Raw genomic sequence first — 17290 nt, 5'->3', positions numbered from 1 at the left:
CCCAACCTCTGCTGTGCAGCCAAAGCTGTTTTAGGAGTCCCCTACAGGAAGCGCCCGGTCAGAAGGCAGATGCCGGGTTGGCAGCCCTCGGGGGTCAGGCCTGACCGTCTCTACAGGTTAGGCTTGAAAGCTTCTTTGAGGCTGGGCTCGGTGGCTTACACCTGTAATCCTAGCACTTTGGGAGGCTGAGGTGGGCGGATCACCTGAGATCGGAAGTTGGAGACCACCCTGGCCAACATGGTGAAACCCTGTCTGTACTAAAAATACAAAAATTAGATGGGCATGGTGGTGCATGCCTGTATTCCCAGCTACCTGGGAGGCTGAGGCAGGAGAATTACTTGAACCCGGCAAGCGGAGGTTGCAGTGAGCTGAGATTGCACCACTGCACTCCAGGATGGGCGACAGGGCGAAACTCCATCTCTTTGCCCATCTCTGGACTTGGGGCAAGCACCTTCCTGCCGTCAAATGAAGCGGTCAGAACAGAGGAACTGGAAGTAGCTGATGAGGCACAGCCCACTGCACTTGGGAGGAAATTTGCCTGCCCAGACACCAGGCTGGACGTGGCCCTCCTGCGTGGAATGCGATGGCCGCAGGCGACCTGGGGAGGCGGGCTGTGCCAGGCAGCTGGCCTCATCTCTGGGCCCCGGTCTCACCTCCCACAGTGCTCTGAGAATCATTGCACATGGCCACTCGTGGACTAAATGTGGACCACATGGTTCCTGAAAAAATGAGAAACTAACTGCACCAGTTTTGACTTGTTGGGACAGACCAGAAACCCTGTGTGTGACTGGCCACACGCCACGTGGAGCACTCACTGGGGCCGAGGCACAGCTCCGCTCCTTTGGACGGGGCACGTGCAGCCGTGCTCCCCCGCTGCCCTTGGCCCCATCTCCCCCGGACCAGCCTGGCCTGCAGGCACTGGGTGCACACAGGAAGGGGCCAGCAGATGCTCCATGCCGGCACGTGTGGAGCTGGGCAGACCTAGCTGGTGGCCAGGCCCCTTGCACACTCACCGAGGGGGCCCAGGCCTTCCCCCTCCGTGGCCAGGCACCCTTGCTGCCTTCCCATCATCATCGTGGGCTTGGCCTTCCTGTGGATGAGCAGCATGGTCAGGGTCCTACTGAGCTCAGCCGTCCGCCATGGACCCCTGGCTCCCGGCCTTTGCTTCTTGGCCCTTTGTCTGTAGGCCTGGATGGGTATCCCAGGGTTGTGGTCCTCAGAGGGGTGGGTCCCCTAGCACCTGCCCTGGGTTGAATGATGTGAAGAGGCTTCCCCAGAGAGGCCTTTTCACCCCTCGGAGGGTAAGGGGCTTGGCCCGTGTTCCCACCTCAGGGCTGTGGGTCTGCATAGCCTGCGAGCTGATAAGCTCCTCAGCTCTCCGGCCCCGGGGAGTATGTTCCTATTTGTAGACTCTGGGTAGAGAAGAGTCCCATTGTGCAGATGGAGGAAGCGAGGCTTGGCAAGAAGCGATGGTCGGCCTGAGGCTTTACAGCTCAGGGAGCCCAGACAGGCAAGGGTGGGAGAACAGGCAGCCTCCAGCTCTGTGATGGCTTGGGGAGAAAAGACCTCCATTCATTTATGCCAGAGGAACCTGTCAGGCACTGGCACCACCCAGGCTGGGTTCATGCGCGTGGGATGTCAGGGGACGGGAGATGGGCCTCTCTCTCACCCCTGCTCTCTCTTGGGCCACTGGCAGAGTGTCCCTCCTTACCTGGGATGGGGCTATGGGGGCCTGCGCCTTCCAGACTCCAGGCATCTGCACTCCCTGCCAGCTGGGAGGGCGGGGGCTGGTGCTGGTGGACTGAACTGCTTGGAGCTCGGAGCCCCCCACAGGAACAGCGAGGCTGAGGACAGGCAGAGGGCTGGAGAGGGTTGAGACTCAGCCCAGGGCTGGCACGATGAGCTGTTCCACCCCCACCCCCACTCCCCAGAGCATACTGGGGCCACCATCAGGGCCGCACAAAGCAGGAGGAGTGGGATGGAGCCCACAGCCCTCACAGCTCCAGGGACAGCTAGGCCCGGCCAGGTGACTGCCCAGAAATACTGGCCAGTGCCATAAGGCAGCTGCCTCGACCAAGCCCCTCCTGCCAGCTGTGCCCCTGGGAGTTGCTCTGAGCCTTTGCTGAGTTCTCACTTCCTGCCAAATCCCATCTTGCACTAGAAACCCCTGAGGCTTCCTTGAGCGCTTCCCATCACCTCCCTGCTGGTCCAGCAGCCCAGCCTGTGATCTACCTGACCCTGGGGGTCCACCCCTGTCATCTACCCCTTTTCAAGGCAGAGAGTAGAGGGTGGTGGCAGGGGCCATCCTTCCTCCTCCAGGGCCCAGCCCGGTGCTGTGTGTATCTAGGAGACCAGGGGACAGGCCCACCCGCAGCCCAGCTCCAGGTGTGTAGACAGCAGCAAAGCACTGTCTGGTTTATTCTGGGAACCCAGGCCCTGGGTGTCCTCCTGGGGTAGTTGGAGGAAGTCAGTTCCTTACAGATGGTGGCTCCCAGCTTTCCCTCCACTCCCGTGTGACAGGCACAGCCAGGCTGAGAAGCTGCCTCCTGGCCTCGGAGTGCGGCCATCAATCAGAAATCTTCGTCAACTTGGCAGTGCTCCCAGGCTGGGCTAGGAGGCACCTGGAAGGGCAGGGTGGTCCCTGGAAGGTGGTCTGGGTGGGTGGGGTATAGGCAGGGTCCTGGCTGAAGAAGCATTGTGACTGAGGTCTGGAGGAGTGAGCCAGCTCTTCAGGTGGCTGGGTGGGGCCTGTGAGTCCCCGGAGAGGGCGGCCCCCACTACAGGCTGGGCAGCAGTGGCAGGGCAGGTGGGGACACACCTCAGTGCTCTGTGCACTAAAGGCCATGGGGCAGGTGCGACCCCGTGGGATGCCGGACTTACCCCAGAGCCCATCTCCTCAAGGAAGTCTGTTTTCAAAAACTCCCTGATGGTTCCGAGGCCAGGCTCTCGGGCACTGTGGCCCTGGAGGAGGCTGGCACACGTGGCCCTCCATCCCGGTGGCCACATGTCCTGGTCCCTGCTGCATCCCAGTGCCTGGCCAGACCTGCTCCAGGTTGAGTGACGGCATGAAGGAGGGAGGGCATGGAGCCGATGGGACAGTTTGCTTTTTTAAAGAGCAAAATTTTAAAGAGTCTGCGGACTGGGAAGCAAAGCGTATTAGTTTCCTTCTGCTGTGTGACAAATTCCCACAAACTTAGCGGCTCAAACTACCCAAACTTATTACATGACAGTTTCCATGGCCAGGAGGCTGGATGGGGGAGGCGTCTTTGCTCAGGGACTCCCCAGGCTGGAATCCAGGCGCCTGCCAGGTGTGAGCTCACCCGAGGGGCCGGGTCCTCCATGCTTTCGGGTCTCAGGCAGGACGCAGGTCTTTGAGGCGCAGCTCCTGGCGGCCTCCCCAAAGCTCAGCAGGCAGCTCCACGGCTTCGGCTTCAGGTCTCTCTGGCTTCTAGACCCTCTGGGAAAGGCCTACCCTGGGTCACCTCCCTTTTGATTAATTCAAGCCCAACTGATTAGGACCTGAATTCCATTTGCGAAATCCCCTCACCAGAGTGATTCCCTCAGAGCAGGTGCCTGGGGCAGCGGTGGGGGCGGGGTCCATTCTGGCAACGGGACAGTAAGACAGGGTGTAGGGGCCGGGTGTCAGGGTGCAGTTAGGACAGGGAACCCAGTATAGGCTTTCCTGGGCATAAGGGGGCCCAGCTGCTGTGAAGGGAGGAGAGAGAGGGGCTGAAAGAGTGGGTTGCAGGCACTGGTAGAGCGGGCCGGGCCGGCGGCTGAGGGGCCGCAGCTGGAAAGGCAGGGAGAGGCACCTTACCCATCCCCAAAGCACACACTGCCAGGAGGTCTGGGAGGAGGGTGGGTGTCAGCCAGGATTCCCAGGTGCGAGGGGCCCTGGGAGACAGTGCTGGCCTTGGCCTGCCCTTGGGGCTTGAGCCTGCCCCACTGTTGACAGGTCGTGATGAGGCAGGAGAGCCTACCATCTGTTTCCCTGTTTGTAAACCAAGACAGACTATCCCTCAGCTATTGATGGGTTTTGGAAACACTTTGGAAAGGTGACGTGTGATTCAAATGCTCAGAATTAGTGCAGCGTCAAAGCCCTAAATTCCAGTCCCTTGATGATTTCGGGGGTTGCATAGATGAACATTTTTTGTTTTAGTCGTTACCTGCTTATTTTAATACGCCTTGGAAAAGAAATGAGCCCATCAGACAACTCATTTCATGGCTAGCCTGGTTTAGCTGAGACGGAGTGGAAACAGCAAGTCACTCCAAGCCTGGAGTGAAGGATGTGGAGTACCTGGCACTCAGGCCACACTCAGATATGGATAGTGTTGGGGAGGTGCCCCAGAATGTCCAGAATCAGGGAAGTGTTTCTGGTCTACAGCAGATAGAAACGGGACAGGCCTGTGCCGGGCGGGGCCCTGTGCCTGTGGCCTGTGGCCTAGTGTGTGGCCTGGGACTGCCGGCTGGGGGCAGAGTGGGGACACTGAGGGCAGCGATGCCCCCTCCCCACCCCAGGGTTTCCGGGATTTTATGGGAGCAGAGTGCAGACAGCCTCAAATCACATTAATGACCGAAGATTCAATCCAGGTCTTAAAAATAGAACCCAAGGCAAGTGAATGAATCGCCCTCCCCCTCCCCCAGTGTGGAATACTTCCAAGGGAAATTGCGTCCTGTTACCTCATTCTGTTAGGGAGCTTGTGGTCACAGAGCTACTCATCCATCCACTAATTTTCCCTGTGGAATGGACGGACTGTGCTTTCCTGGCTTAATGAAAGAGCTAGAACAGTGTTGATCGCCTAATTGGGGTCGTGCAATTCCAGTAAGCCTGGAATCTGCAATCTGGAATGAGTGTATTTGGGTAAAAGGAGCCACCTGATGAGGATGGCAGGCAGGCAGCCCAGCCCAGTTCCTCTGCTGACTGAGTGAATGACCCACAGAGCACTGTGCTGGGAGCCAGCCCAGGCTGTCATCTCAGAGAGGAAAAGGAAAGGCACCAGGACTGGGGGCCCAGGCGGGGGAGCAGCTCAGGGGGGTGGGCGTCAGGTCTGGGGCTGATCTGGGGCCTCTCCCACCTGCTCCCTGGCCCCAGATCTGCCCTTCATCAGGATTCTGCTTCCAAACAGATCTGATTTTCCTACTGAGCCATGCCCCCCCCCGGGAACCTGGGCCCTGAATGCATTGGGCTTCAGGCTGGACCCCACCAGAGGGAGGAAGTTCCCTTTTATCTGCTGCCTGCTTGTGTGATGCAGACGAATTCTGGCAGAGGAATCCTGAGCATGGGGCATGGACCCAGACCCTGGCTTAGGTCTCCGCAGGAGAGGGTAAGAGCGACAGAGTCTCCCTCCAGAGTGACCCTCCAGCATCCTCGGGCCCGGCCTCAGCGCCCACCCGCTATTGCAGAGCACTGATGGGTCTCCCTGGTTCTGGATTTTCCACAGCGGGTAGAGTGTATTCCCAACCCTGCCGGGCTGAGGCCTGCATCTGGCAGGCTCCTTCAAGCCTTCCCTGCTCCATGCCCTGCCCCAGACTCTAAGGCATGCCGACCTGCTGTTTCCTCTTTCTGGAATGCTCTCCCCTGTCTGTTTTCTGGTCCCCACTGCAGTGGCAGCCAAGGAGCCAGATGCCTGCAGAGGAACCATGCTCCTGAGCAGAGCCGGGACCCTTCCTTTCCCTCCCACTCACCGTCTGCAGGCAGGAGAGTGGAGGGTGCCAGGCAGGGGAGGTGTGCCTGGCTCGTGGCACCACACTGGGTGTGCATGTGGCCATCTGACTCCATGGCAGCCCGTGACCCTGAGCCAATCCCAGAGGCTCGGCCTGGAGCTGCAGGGTGACCCTGAGCCCTGGCAGCAGCAGGATCGGGGCAGGGCGAGGGTGGGTGGAGAGCTGGGGGTGTGGGCAGCATGCCCTGACACCCAGATGCTGCTGTTTGACAGGTCAGTGTGCCTGCCTCTGCTGCTGGGTCCTGGTGGCTTTGTCCACAGACCTTTCTCTCTTTCTCCCTGGCTCCTTCTCTGCTCTGGCGGATGGGGGAAGGAAGGAGCAGCTGCTGCTTCTCTCCGGTGGATGAATATGTGCTGGGGTGCGGGGTGGGGTACTCAGGGAAGGAGGGGCAGCTTCTGTTCCCCAAGAGCTCCCGGTCTAGCTGGAGGAAGGAGTTCCAGGGAAACTTGGAAGCATAAGGACTTGTCTGGATGTCCTTAGCTCAGCATAAGGAGTTTCACAACAATCTGAATTTACCAATGGATGGAATGAGTGGATAAAGATGGGAATTTGATCTGCTTAAAAGCCTGGCAAACAAAGATGCTTCGTGGAGGATGGACAGATGGTTCCATTCACTGATGGATGGATAGATGGACAGAAGGATGGATGTGCGGGTGCACAGAGGATAGACTGATGGATGGAAGCATGGGCGGGTGGGTGGATGGTGAGCTGCCCCTGTTGTGAGATGCTGTCTGCAGGCTGGGTGTCAGGCATTGCCCTGCATGAGGCAGCAGAGCTCCATGTCTCTTCTGTGTTGTGATTATGGCGAGCATGGGAAGTGCACATTGGCTCACACGTATCTGTGCTCCCACACACACCCTTTCCTGTGAAAGTGCCTCTCCTCTGGCACCGGCTCCCTTCCCACCAGTACCTGCTCCCTTGTGATGACCGAATGGGGATGACTAGGATAGCAGCCGGTCTAGAGGCTCCGGTCTTCCAGTTGGCGCCAGTGGACTGAAGGCCTGGTGCATCACCACGTGCCCAGCCCCTGTGCGCTGTGCCCTGCCTGCACCCTGGAGGCCTGAGCCTCCAGACCCACTGCTATCATAGTCACTCCCTGTTGGTTATCCCACTGCGTTTTTTTCCTTTGAGTCTGAGTCCCACTCTATTGCCCAAGCTGGAGTGCAGTGGTGTGATCTTGGCTCACCGCAACCTCTGCCTCCCGGGTTCAAGCGATTCTCCTGCCCCAGCCTCCTGAGTAGCTGGGATTCCAGGCACCCGCCATCAGGCCCAGCTAATTTTTGTATTTTTAGTAGAGATGGGGTTTCACCATGTTGGCCAGGCTGGTCTCAAACTCCTGACCTCAAGTGATCTGCCCACCTTGGCCTCCCAAAGTGTTGGGATTACAGGTGTGAGCCACTGCACCTGGCCCCCACTACCTTTTTTTTTTTTTTGAGACGGAGTTTCGCTCTTGTTACCCAGGCTGGAGTGCAATGGCGCGATCTCGGCTCACCGCAACCTCCGCCTCCTGGGTTCAGGCAATTCTCCTGCCTCAGCCTTCTGAGTAGCTGGGATTACAGGCACGTGCCACCATGCCCAGCTAATTTTTTTATCTTTAGTAGAGACGGGGTTTCACCATGTTGACCAGGATGGTCTCGATCTCTCGACCTCGTGATCCACCCGCCTTGGCCTCCCAAAGTGCTGGGATTACAGGCTTGAGCCACCGCGCCCGGCCCCCTACTACCTTTTAACAAGGCCTTCGGTGTTTTGGCCTCAAAGGAAGCCTAGTGGGGGAGTTCCGGTGTGGAGGAGGATATCAATGGCCCCCAACGTGCCTCTAAATGCAAGTCAACCCACCCAGGATGTGGCCAGCCCTGCAGGGGCTGTGGAAGCTGAATACACAGCACAGAGCACGCTCCAGGCCTCGGGGCACTGAGTCTGTTGGGGAATGGGACACTTAGGGCTGCCCTGCAACCTGGCACCTGCGTCTTTCTCAGCCTCACTTTCCTCCATGGTGTGAGCTGCTCATGGGGCAGGATGAGTGTTGGCAGCTGGCGGCCTCTGGGCCGCACCCAGCCTGCTCACATGCAGGTCCGAAGTGGAGTTCATGAATTGTCTGTTTCTAAAAATTAGGATATTTCACATACGAGTCAGGATTTCTGGCTTCTCTTGAAAAAAAAAAAAAAAAAAAAAAAAAATCTGGCAGTCCTGGGTCCCTCCCTGTTCCTGTCACCTCCTTCCCAGGTGGACCAGGCCCCACCTGCTGTCTGCTCCACTCACTCCGGTGCCTGCCTGGCCTGGCAGTCCCGGGCTGGCTACTCTCTGAGGGTCCCTGGGGAGGGCGTGAGAAGGTGAGGTCGGCCTCTTCCTAGGCCGTGACATCGTCCCTGGCCTGACATCCTCCCTCTCCGTCCCCTGCCTGCAGCTTCACACAGGCCATGCTGAGCCAGCCCAAGATGGAGAGCCTGGACGCGCCCGCGGCCCGCTGCCTGGGCCTCACACTCCTGGGAGTGGGCATTGTGCTCGTGCTCTCCAGCTCCTTTGCACTGGGGTTCACTGGAACCTTCCTAGGTAAGAGGCTGGGGTGACCCTGAGCAGGCCCGCTGGAGTCCCAGGGAGGAGCAGGGTCAGGTGGCTGCCACCCTGCTGTCCGTGACATCGGTGGGAATACTGGGGAGCCCGCTCCATCGGGGCAGCCTCCTTCCTCCGTGGTTAGCACGGGAGGTTGGCTTCCAGCAGCTCCTCTTAGCCCAGGGTGCTCAGTGGCTGCCTGCTGGGAGTCAAGACAGCTCCTGCTCTTCTCTCCAGCTAATGTGGATGCACTAAATGCCCATTCCGCGGCCCGGGCGGGTGCCGGACTCCTTGAGTCCAACTCCAGCCCCAGCTTCCCCTTGCCGAAGGCCCTCGGGCCCCGTGGCACAGAAGGCTAAGGTGGTGGTGGTGAGTTGGCCACCGCCGGCATCTCCGGCTCTGCCTTGGGCAGCTCCCGGCACGCGTGGCTCTCAGGTCAGGCAGGATTGCGGTTTGTGCCGTCTTTGGCAGCATGCAGGGCTGGCGTAGGTCTGGGGAGGAGTGAGGGGTGGAGGGAGGGACCTTGTCCTGTCCCTGTTCCCCTCTGCCTGTGGCTGAGGTGCTGTGAGCCCACTGCTGGCCTGGCCAGACGCCCACCGACCCTCGTGATGACAGCAACTTCCAGCTCCTCGGAAGCTGGGAAAGAAAAGCAGCCATGGGAAAGCTGGGGGGGGGCAGAGGTGGGAGACAAGAGGGGACCTTCAGAAGCGGGAAGGAGAGAAGGAGGCAGCCGTGTCCAAAGGGAGCCCCTCCCAAGTTGGCCCAGCTGGCCATGGTGCCCCTGGTCTGCCGGGGTGGGGAGGCCATCTTCCTCTCCATCAGCCCTAGCCTGTGCTGGAGCTCGGCAGGTCACTTGGCTTCGGTGGCCTCATGGCCTTGTGGGACCGGCGGTGGCTTGAGGAGCTCCCGGGCCTGCCTGCCATCCTCATCCCTAGATGCCGGCCGTAGCTTCTTGGGCCCAGCCCCGAGGGCATCGTGGGCTGTCACAGGCGCCTGAAGCTCTCCAGGAGCCTGCGCCTGGCAGCAGGGTCCCCTGAGGGAGGAAGTGGCATCTGTGGGTGCAGCATTCTGGATTGCCCGTGGCCAGGCCTCAGTGGGACTGTGGGAGTCATCTCCAGGCGGTTCAGTGCTTTCTGCTCAGGCAGGAGCTATAGAGTTTGGTGCAGGCAGAGGGCGGCAGCCAGGGGCATCTGGATCTGCCAGGCAGGGGCAGGTAGGGAAGAGGAAAAGGCCTTGATGCATGGAGAAGGAGGTTGAGGGCAGAGTGCCGGGTGGCGGGAGAGAGGGGGACAGCTGGACTGGCCACACAGGCGCTGTGGGTCAGGACAGGGCTCGAGGGTGAGCCGAGTCCCCAAAGACCATGCAAGGGACTGAGGCTCCATCCCCAGAGAGGTGGGAGCCATAGAGGGGGTCCCAGCAAGGAAGAGGTTGGACCGATGGAGCTGGCATCAGAGCTGGGGCTCAGGAGGAGCTGTGGAGGGCGGAGAGAGCCACACGGGAGGCGGCTCCGAGCTGTGCAGTCAGGTTCTGTGGGAGAGCAGCGGCAGGGAGCAGCCAGGGCTCCGGTGGGTCTGGGCAGGGAAGGCTACAGGCAGTGTAGGGAGAGCCAGGGTGGTGGGCAGAGTCCCTCGGCAGTGGAAGCACCAGCTGGGGGGCCCTGGACAGTCAGAGGGAGGGAAGGAGCCCACAAACACCAGTGGCCACAGCCTCCCAGCGGCCCTGCCAGCAGACGTGGCCTAGAAACCCTGGGGCCAGCGGCGTGGGGTGTAGGCAAAGGTGGTCACTTCCCACTGTGACTCAGCCGGAATTGGGTTTCTGTGCCATCCACCCACACCCCGCTCGCTGCCCCACTTCCTGCTTCCCGGGAAGAAAGAACTTTCCAGTGGTCCTGGGCCCTGCCCCATGTCCCCAGATGGTGACGCAGCTCCTGGAGCCTCCTGCCTGTGCTGCCCATTGTCGGGCAGCTGCCCTACTTCCTGCCTCGGATGGAGCTCCATTGTCCTCCTGGAGGAGAGACAAATGAGGGCTTTCTGGGGACAGCAGGCTGGGAGGGACGAAGCCGCACCCTTTATGGAGTGGTTACTCTGTGTCCAGTGGGACTGTCCTGTGTGGGCCTGTGACTGTGATCCCAGTGCCACCTTACGGCTCAGAGCAGCCCTGCCAGGGGACGCCTTGTGGCCGTGTGGCTGACGGGTGCATGGCTGGCCTGTCTGGAACTGGCTGTCCGATAGCCACCCTCTCTCCACTGGGTCTAGCTCCTCTGGGCAGCTGAGCTGGGTGGGAAAACCGTATTACCAGGGCTGACCTGCCAGAGTGACGGGAGGCGTGCCATGGCCAGGCCCTGGTGCCAGAGCCACATAGCCTGGGGCGTGGAGCAGAGCAGCCCTTTGCAACCAGCTGAGGTCCCCAGAGGGCGAGGAACTCACCAGAGCGAGGAGTAGCAGGAGGTAGGACAGGAGGAGGGAGGTAAAGAGGCAACATGAGCAGAGGGAGAAGGGCCTGGGGAGGAAAGGAGCTGTCTACGGAGAGCAGGGAAAGGCACTCAAGGGAGGGACCAGCATGTGCGGAGCCGAGAAGAGGAAGGCCAGCGTGGTTGGGCCAGCGCGTGCGAGAAGAGGAGTGGGGCGGGGGTGGCGCTCAGCCCCTCATCCCCGGGCCCCTCGCCCGCTGTCCACGTGCCTGTTGGGTCCCTCTGACTGCCCACTGTTGAAGCCGTGGAGTCTCCTGGAAGGCAGGGCCCTGTCTCACCTGCGGGTCCGCCGCAGCCCGCTCTGGGGCCTCCATCAGTGATGGCGTGGCCGGGGCTGTCGACAGCCCAGGGACCCTCCCTTGCCTCATCCACAGGTGATTACTTCGGGATCCTCAAGGAGGCGAGAGTGACTGTGTTCCCCTTCAGCGTCCTGGACAACCCCATGTACTGGGGAAGCACAGCCAACTACCTGGGCTGGGCCCTCCTGTGAGTACCTGGGCGGGGCCGTCCCGTGGGTACCTGGGCGGGGCCGTCCCGTGGGTACCTGGGCGGGGCCTTCCCGTGGGTACCTGGGCAGGGCCGTCCCGTGAGTACCTGGGCGGAGCCGTTCTGTGAGTACCTGGGCGGGGCTGTCCCGTGAGTACCTGGCTCGTCGCCCCTTTGCCCTGCTGGCCGCTGTTGAGGCCTCGGGGGCCGGGGCCCCTGCAGAGAGTGAAAGGAAGAGCGTGGGACGAACATTATTTACGGGGGCCTAGGGCGCCCTGGGTCTCCCTTTCTCAGAAGCGTCTTATCTATGGTAACAGAAAGAACACGCCAGAACAGGGTGGCCGGCTTCCCCGGGGGGGCTGGAGTGCGGAGGCTCCAGGGCCGCAGGCAGGTCACGGCCGCTCAGCTCCTGCCGCGCAGAACAGCCGCAGACGCGGGAACACGGATTCACGTGCTCGGGGGCAGCCCAGCTCCACTTACAGACACCGGGGCCTCGATTTCAATTCATTTTCACGCGTCACGAAACATTCTTTTGATCTTTTTGCTTTTAACTGTTTAAAAATGTACCAGGCGTTCTTGGCCCGTAGGCCGTGGTTTGTGGACCCCTGTGCTGGGGCATCAGGGCTGGGACCACCGCGGCCATCTGCTAGTAACCCCAGGAGGGGGCGGCCGGAGCCGCCAGAGCCCATCTCACCCGCAGCTGACAGAACTCCCTGTGCCCCCATAGCCTCTGCCCATGTGATAGATACCCCTTCCCACAGAGGGGGCCCCATGCCGAGGGAGGCCTAGAACCGCCATCGGCCTCAGCCAGCTACAGGCATTGACAAGATGAGGGGATGTGCTCCCGGGGGCGGTCAGAGAGCCTTCGGTCAAAGATGGCGCGGTGGGAGCTGCCCTGGACTTCACCCCCACCCCCCACCCAGGCCCCGCCCCCACCCTGGCAGTTCTCGTTTAGCCATTTTCTTCCATAGAAGGTTTTTTTTTTTTTTTTTTGGCAGAACGTATTCTACTGCTTTTATTTAACAGTTGAAAACCACTGGCCTAGAATGCTGCAGGTGCTCCCCAGGACCAGAAGGGCTTGAGGACCCCGGAGTGCCAGGCCAGGGCTCTGGTGGATGCACAAGCCACCTCCCGAGGCCATCAGCCACACGGGGTGCTAGGGGATGGCAGCAGTGGCCCAGGAGCTCATTAGAGATGAACCCTTACCTGGCTGGACGCTGACCCAGCAGGGACCCCCGCAGGCCTCCCACGGCCCGTCCGTCTCTCACCTGCCAGGGCCCCAGAGATGGGCCTGCAGGTGTATGAGCTCCCCGGCATGTAGGACCCCGGCACACCGGTGTGGCAGTGAGCCATTGCCAGGGGACAGATGGCAGAGGTGGTGGCTGGGTCGTGAGGGGCAAGGGGGCCTCCTGCTTCATGTTGTGCAATAGGGGGCTCCTGTCCACCTCGGCACCCACAGTAGGGTCGCTGCTGGATGCCAGGCCTGGAGCTGGAGCCTGGGCTTGGATCTCTGCTGTCCTTATGTCTGCCCTGCCTCCTGCAGCTCCCAGTCAGGCAGGCCGTTCCGGGAGTGAACGGCAGTGGGCAGGGCAGAGGGTCCCTGCAGGGGCCACAGGTGTCCTCCAGCCCTCACCTTGGTCCAGCCCTGCCTGGGGCTCTTCTGATGGTTTGGCTGGGGAGGGGGCAGCTTGGCACAGGCATAACCAAGGAGGGCACAGCCCCTGGCCCAGGCCTGCCCATGTGCCCTCTGTGCCAGCAAGGCACCTCCTTTCCTTCCTTCCTTCCTCCCTCCCTCCTCCCCCGGCAGCAGCCCAGTGCCTGCAGGAGCTGTGGGATCAGAGGTAACTATAGAAATAGATTGGGGGACAGCTTGACGGCAGCTATTTCTGGAAACCCAAGGCAGCTGCACCCGGGCTCCGCGCTGCCGTCACTGATGAGCTGCCGCTGCTCACTGGTGTGGTGGGGTCAGGAGCTGGTCACCAGCAGAGAGCCCCCGGCAGTGCTCCGTCCAGCCTTGGGCGTACTGCACATTCGGCATGGGGCCTCCCGTCCTCTGGGCCGGGGCGACTAGGGGCCCCTGAGTGGGGCTGCTGTTCCATCACCCAGGAGAGCCCAAGCAGGGCTGGGTGGGGTGGCAGCCTAAGCCGCTCCCCTGCAGCCAGATCCTCCCAGGGCGTGGCCATAGGATGCACCTGGGGCCGGGGGCTGTGCCTTCCTTGGTTACGCCAAACTGGCTTTGGGGGACCCTGGACCCATTTCTAGAAAACAGCCTTCATTCCTCCGAGCATGGTTTCTGGGAGCAGGGAAGCACTTGCTGTCCCAGAACCTCCTTCTGAGCTAGAATGAAGTGCTAGCCACTGGGACTCTTCTTCCTGGGGCCGGAGACCCAGAAAGAATGAGCAGATCCCACCCTGGAGGGACCCAGCCAGGCCGGACAGGCAGACAACGATGGCAAATGGATCACGACAGACAACATGGAGACCCTGGTCCTGGCACAAAAGCCAGACTTGGGGCCAGTCACCATGGCTCACGCCTGTAATCCCAGCACTTTGGGAGGCCAAGGCGGGTGGATCACCAGGTCAAGAAATTGAGACCATCCTGGCTAACACGGTGAAACGCCTCCGTCTCTACTAAAAATTCAAAAGCTTAACCAGGTGTGGTGGGTGCCTGTAATCCCAGCTACTCGGGAGGCTGAGGTAGGAGAATTGCTTGAACCTGGAGGTGGAGGTTGCTGTGAGCTGAGATGGCTCCACTGCCTGGCTATTGAGCAAGACTCGATCTCAAAAAAAAAAAAGAAAAAAGCCAGACTCAGGAAGGGGCAGCGCTGCCTGGGCTCAGTTGGCCCAAGTGGCCCCAGCGTTGGCCAGAGGACCTGAGTCACAGCAGGAAGGGCCAGCCTGGGCAGATGGGCGGTGGCCCTGGGAGACCCTGGCTCTAGCCAGGCCTGACCTGCCTCCATCCTTGCAGGCACGCCAGCCCCACAGGCCTGCTGCTGACGGTGCTGGTGGCCCTGACCTACATGGTGGCCCTCCTGTACGAAGAGTGAGTAGGGGCTGCGGCGGGTGGGGGCTTGGCTACCTGACCGGCCCTGTCTCTCCCTCTAGAACCTTTCCCCATGGCCAGGGAAGGCTCAGGACAGGCTGTCGTCAGCCAGGCCACTCCAGGGGTCCCAGGTCAGAGCAGCCACAGTGGGGCCTGTGGGACCCAAGAGGCAGCCAGTCGGTCTCCCCTCCCTCCTGCTCTCTGAATGTTCCAAGCCAGTTTGCCCCATTGGCTCTGGGGAATGAAGGGGGTTCTGGTCCCTGCTGAACACCGTCGAGCTGGTGGAAGCAGAGCTCTCGTGTAGGCGGTGGGTCACCCCCAGGACCTGTTGACTGCAGCCTCTCCCCTGCTGCAGACCCTTCACTGCTGAGATCTACCGGCAGAAAGCCTCCGGGGCCCACAAGAGGAGCTGATGGGGCTGCAGCAGCTTTGCTGGAGGCCTGGCTGGCCCCCCGGCCTGCCCCAAGTGCCAGCCCTGCCAGGGAGAGAATGGTGCCTGCGCTGCTCAGGGCTCGCCCCGAGCATGGGCTGCTCCAGTGCCTTGGAACCTGCTGCCTTGGGGACCGTGGACGTGCCACCACGTGGCCATTGAGTCCCAACCTTGACACATTCCGACTTACCAATAAAGGCACTGTGACCCCAGTGTCTGCTCCAGCCTCTGTCTGTCCACGTGGGGAAGGAACAGGACTGGGGCCCACGAGCGTCAGGCCCAACAGCTCCTGGGCCACACGGGCTCCCGCCTTCCTCTCTCCGAAACCTCAGAGCTGAGGGGGTGGGCACCTCTCTCCAGGCCTCCAAAGAAGGTACTTAGGAGGCATCAAGGGCTCACCTGGTCATGGCTTCACCCCCAGGAGACTTGGTGACCTGTGTCACCTGCTCCCACCCCCGCCTCAGCACATCCAAGGCAACCCCTCTGCTACCTGTTCCCTCGGGGACCCAGCCCCGTGTCAGCCTGAGTGAGGGTGGAGGGGTGTGACCACGCTGTCCTTGGCCACCCCCGTCTAGCTGGCAGATGACATCGTCATTCTTAAATGAATGGCCTTGTGCTGACCGGCAGCTGGACACATGCTGGGCACCCTGTGTCTCCAAATGGGGGTTGGGGTGCAGCGGCTCACCTGGGGGAAACGGGGCACAGTGACCAGAGTGTGGGCTTGGTCATTGCCACCAGGGCTCCTGAGGTGAAGAGGAGAGACCCTCCCCTCTCCTCCTGGCACCCACGTGGCCACTTTCTGCTTTTATCCCAGTTCTGCTCCTGGTGGTGGGGTCACCCCTCAGTCCCCAGGACTCTAGGTCCCCTGACTAAGGCAGGTGGGGGACTTCTAAGCTTAGAGAGCTTTGGGGTGATTTTCCTGAGGGTGGGGCTCTCAGCCCTTCAGCTTTGGTCAGCATTACCCCTCAGGGACTCTGTGAGCCCTGAAGGCCAGTCAGGGGCCGTGTGGGGATCAGGGTTCTACAGGGAGAGACCTCCACCTGTTCCAGCCTCTGGCCTCTTCCACCTGTGACCTCAGGCTGGCCACTGTCCTCCTCTAGCTCTGGGGGTCCTTAGTCAAGCTCAGGGACAGTGGCCGAGGGCTGGCTTTCCCTTGACATCCCGTTACTGCCATGGCCTGAATGGACATTTACAAAGCGCCTGGCTCCAGGATCCCCCTGCTCACCCTGCCAAGGTGGGCTCCCCGGCCGCATTCCTCAGCTCTCTGGGCAAGCCTGGCCCTCTCCTCCGAGGGCTGGAGGGGGCTTCGGGGAGACTCACCCCCTAGCACAGGAACCCCCAGGCCCAAGCTGTCAGAAGCCACGGGGCTTCCGAGGAGTGGACCTGACCCTTTGATCACACAGCCTCTTGCCCCACTTTCTTGGCCCCCAGGGCACACGGTGGAGGCTGGCTGCCAGCCCTGAACTCCTCTGGCCCCAGCCCCAGCCCTCCCCCCGCCCCTGGCCCTGGGCAGGTTCCCCAGCTTCCTGCTTTGCATGTAGAGGTGGGGTGGACGATGGTGCCAGGGCTGCTGGGCTAGGCTGACCCTCCCAGTGTCCTCACTATCCCGGGTGCCCAGCCAATTGGGCCCTGCAGCCCAGGCAGGTGGCCCTAAGGGTCTGGGCTGCTGAGTCCCTCCACCCCTCAGCTGTGCGGGCTCCTCCTCTCTCTGAGCCTCCCATGTCCCCAGCCAGGATGCTCGGCCTGGGATTCGGGCTGTGGGCTAGAGGTACCAAAAGGCCCGGCCTGAGCACTGCCACGTTCCCGGCAGTTCCCCACCGCCACTCCCTGTCGGTCCCAGCCCCCACTGGGGGCTTTATTTTTAGGTTCCACTTACTCAGCACCCAGCTGTGTGTGTAGCCGGAGGAAGCCTGGTTCCCTGGCAACCAGCCTGGCTCAGTCCAGTGGGCCCCTCCCCTCGGGACTCCCACCTCCTGCCCACTCCCCCCTCACCCTTGGGCTTTACTCTCACACCACCACCCCCTGCCACATGCAAAATGTGGTCAGGACACCCCCTCAACCCCCTGTTGTTCTCAGAAGGAAGTCTCAGCCCATTACCCCCGGGGCTCAGGAGTTATTCTCTCCCCAGATCCCGTCCCACCATGGCTTCCTTCTCTCCATCTGGGCTCCTGCGATGTGCTCAGGTCTCAGACCACCTCCGCTTGTCCCCGAGTGCATCTACCCTCGCCACTCCCTCCACCTGGATACCCCTCCCCTTCCACCCATCCATCCATACAACGAACAATATTGAGTTAGTCCTTCTATGACACAGGCAGGGGACTCACGCAGGGATGAGCATGGCTTTCATGCCCTGCCCTCGGGGGCATGCCACCTCTCAGGACAGGCCACTGCAGGATGGGGACAGGGCGGGATGTTTTCATCTCATTGCTGCCATGATCGATCTGCGTCCTCAGGCTCCTCGGAATCCTTCTCGCTGGTGAAGTGAGTTTTGAAGTCAGATCTGGGATGGGCAGATGTCAGGAGGTGAGGTGGTGGGATGGGTGAGGAGCCTTCCTGCCCAAGGGAACAGCATGTGACCCGGCTGCGGT

General features: G+C 61.2%; 1 protein-coding gene across 6 annotated transcripts in view; it reads left to right on the top strand.

The window, feature by feature from the left end:
* The window catches only part of PEMT (phosphatidylethanolamine N-methyltransferase), an 83644-nt gene extending 68707 nt beyond the window's left edge, over positions 1-14937 (top strand). For 5 of the 6 annotated variants that reach the window (XM_074388291.1, XM_074388290.1, XM_003929297.3 and 2 more), the window contains exons 4-7: positions 8129-8274; positions 11119-11230; positions 14198-14272; positions 14628-14935. In XM_074388291.1, coding sequence (XP_074244392.1) covers positions 8129-8274; positions 11119-11230; positions 14198-14272; positions 14628-14685 — 391 coding nt within the window. In that variant the 3' untranslated portion in view covers positions 14686-14935. Of the gene's footprint in view, positions 1-8128; positions 8275-11118; positions 11231-14197; positions 14273-14627 lie in introns of all 6 variants that reach the window. The other variant, XM_003929296.4, reaches the window with a different exon arrangement.
* Positions 14938-17290: the final 2353 nt, after the last annotated feature.

Source organism: Saimiri boliviensis, chromosome 17, assembly GCF_048565385.1.
Source record: "Saimiri boliviensis isolate mSaiBol1 chromosome 17, mSaiBol1.pri, whole genome shotgun sequence".
Lineage (NCBI taxonomy): Eukaryota > Metazoa > Chordata > Mammalia > Primates > Cebidae > Saimiri > Saimiri boliviensis.
Note: the sequence above shows the minus strand (reverse complement) of the source record. Positions and strands in the feature narration are given on the sequence as shown.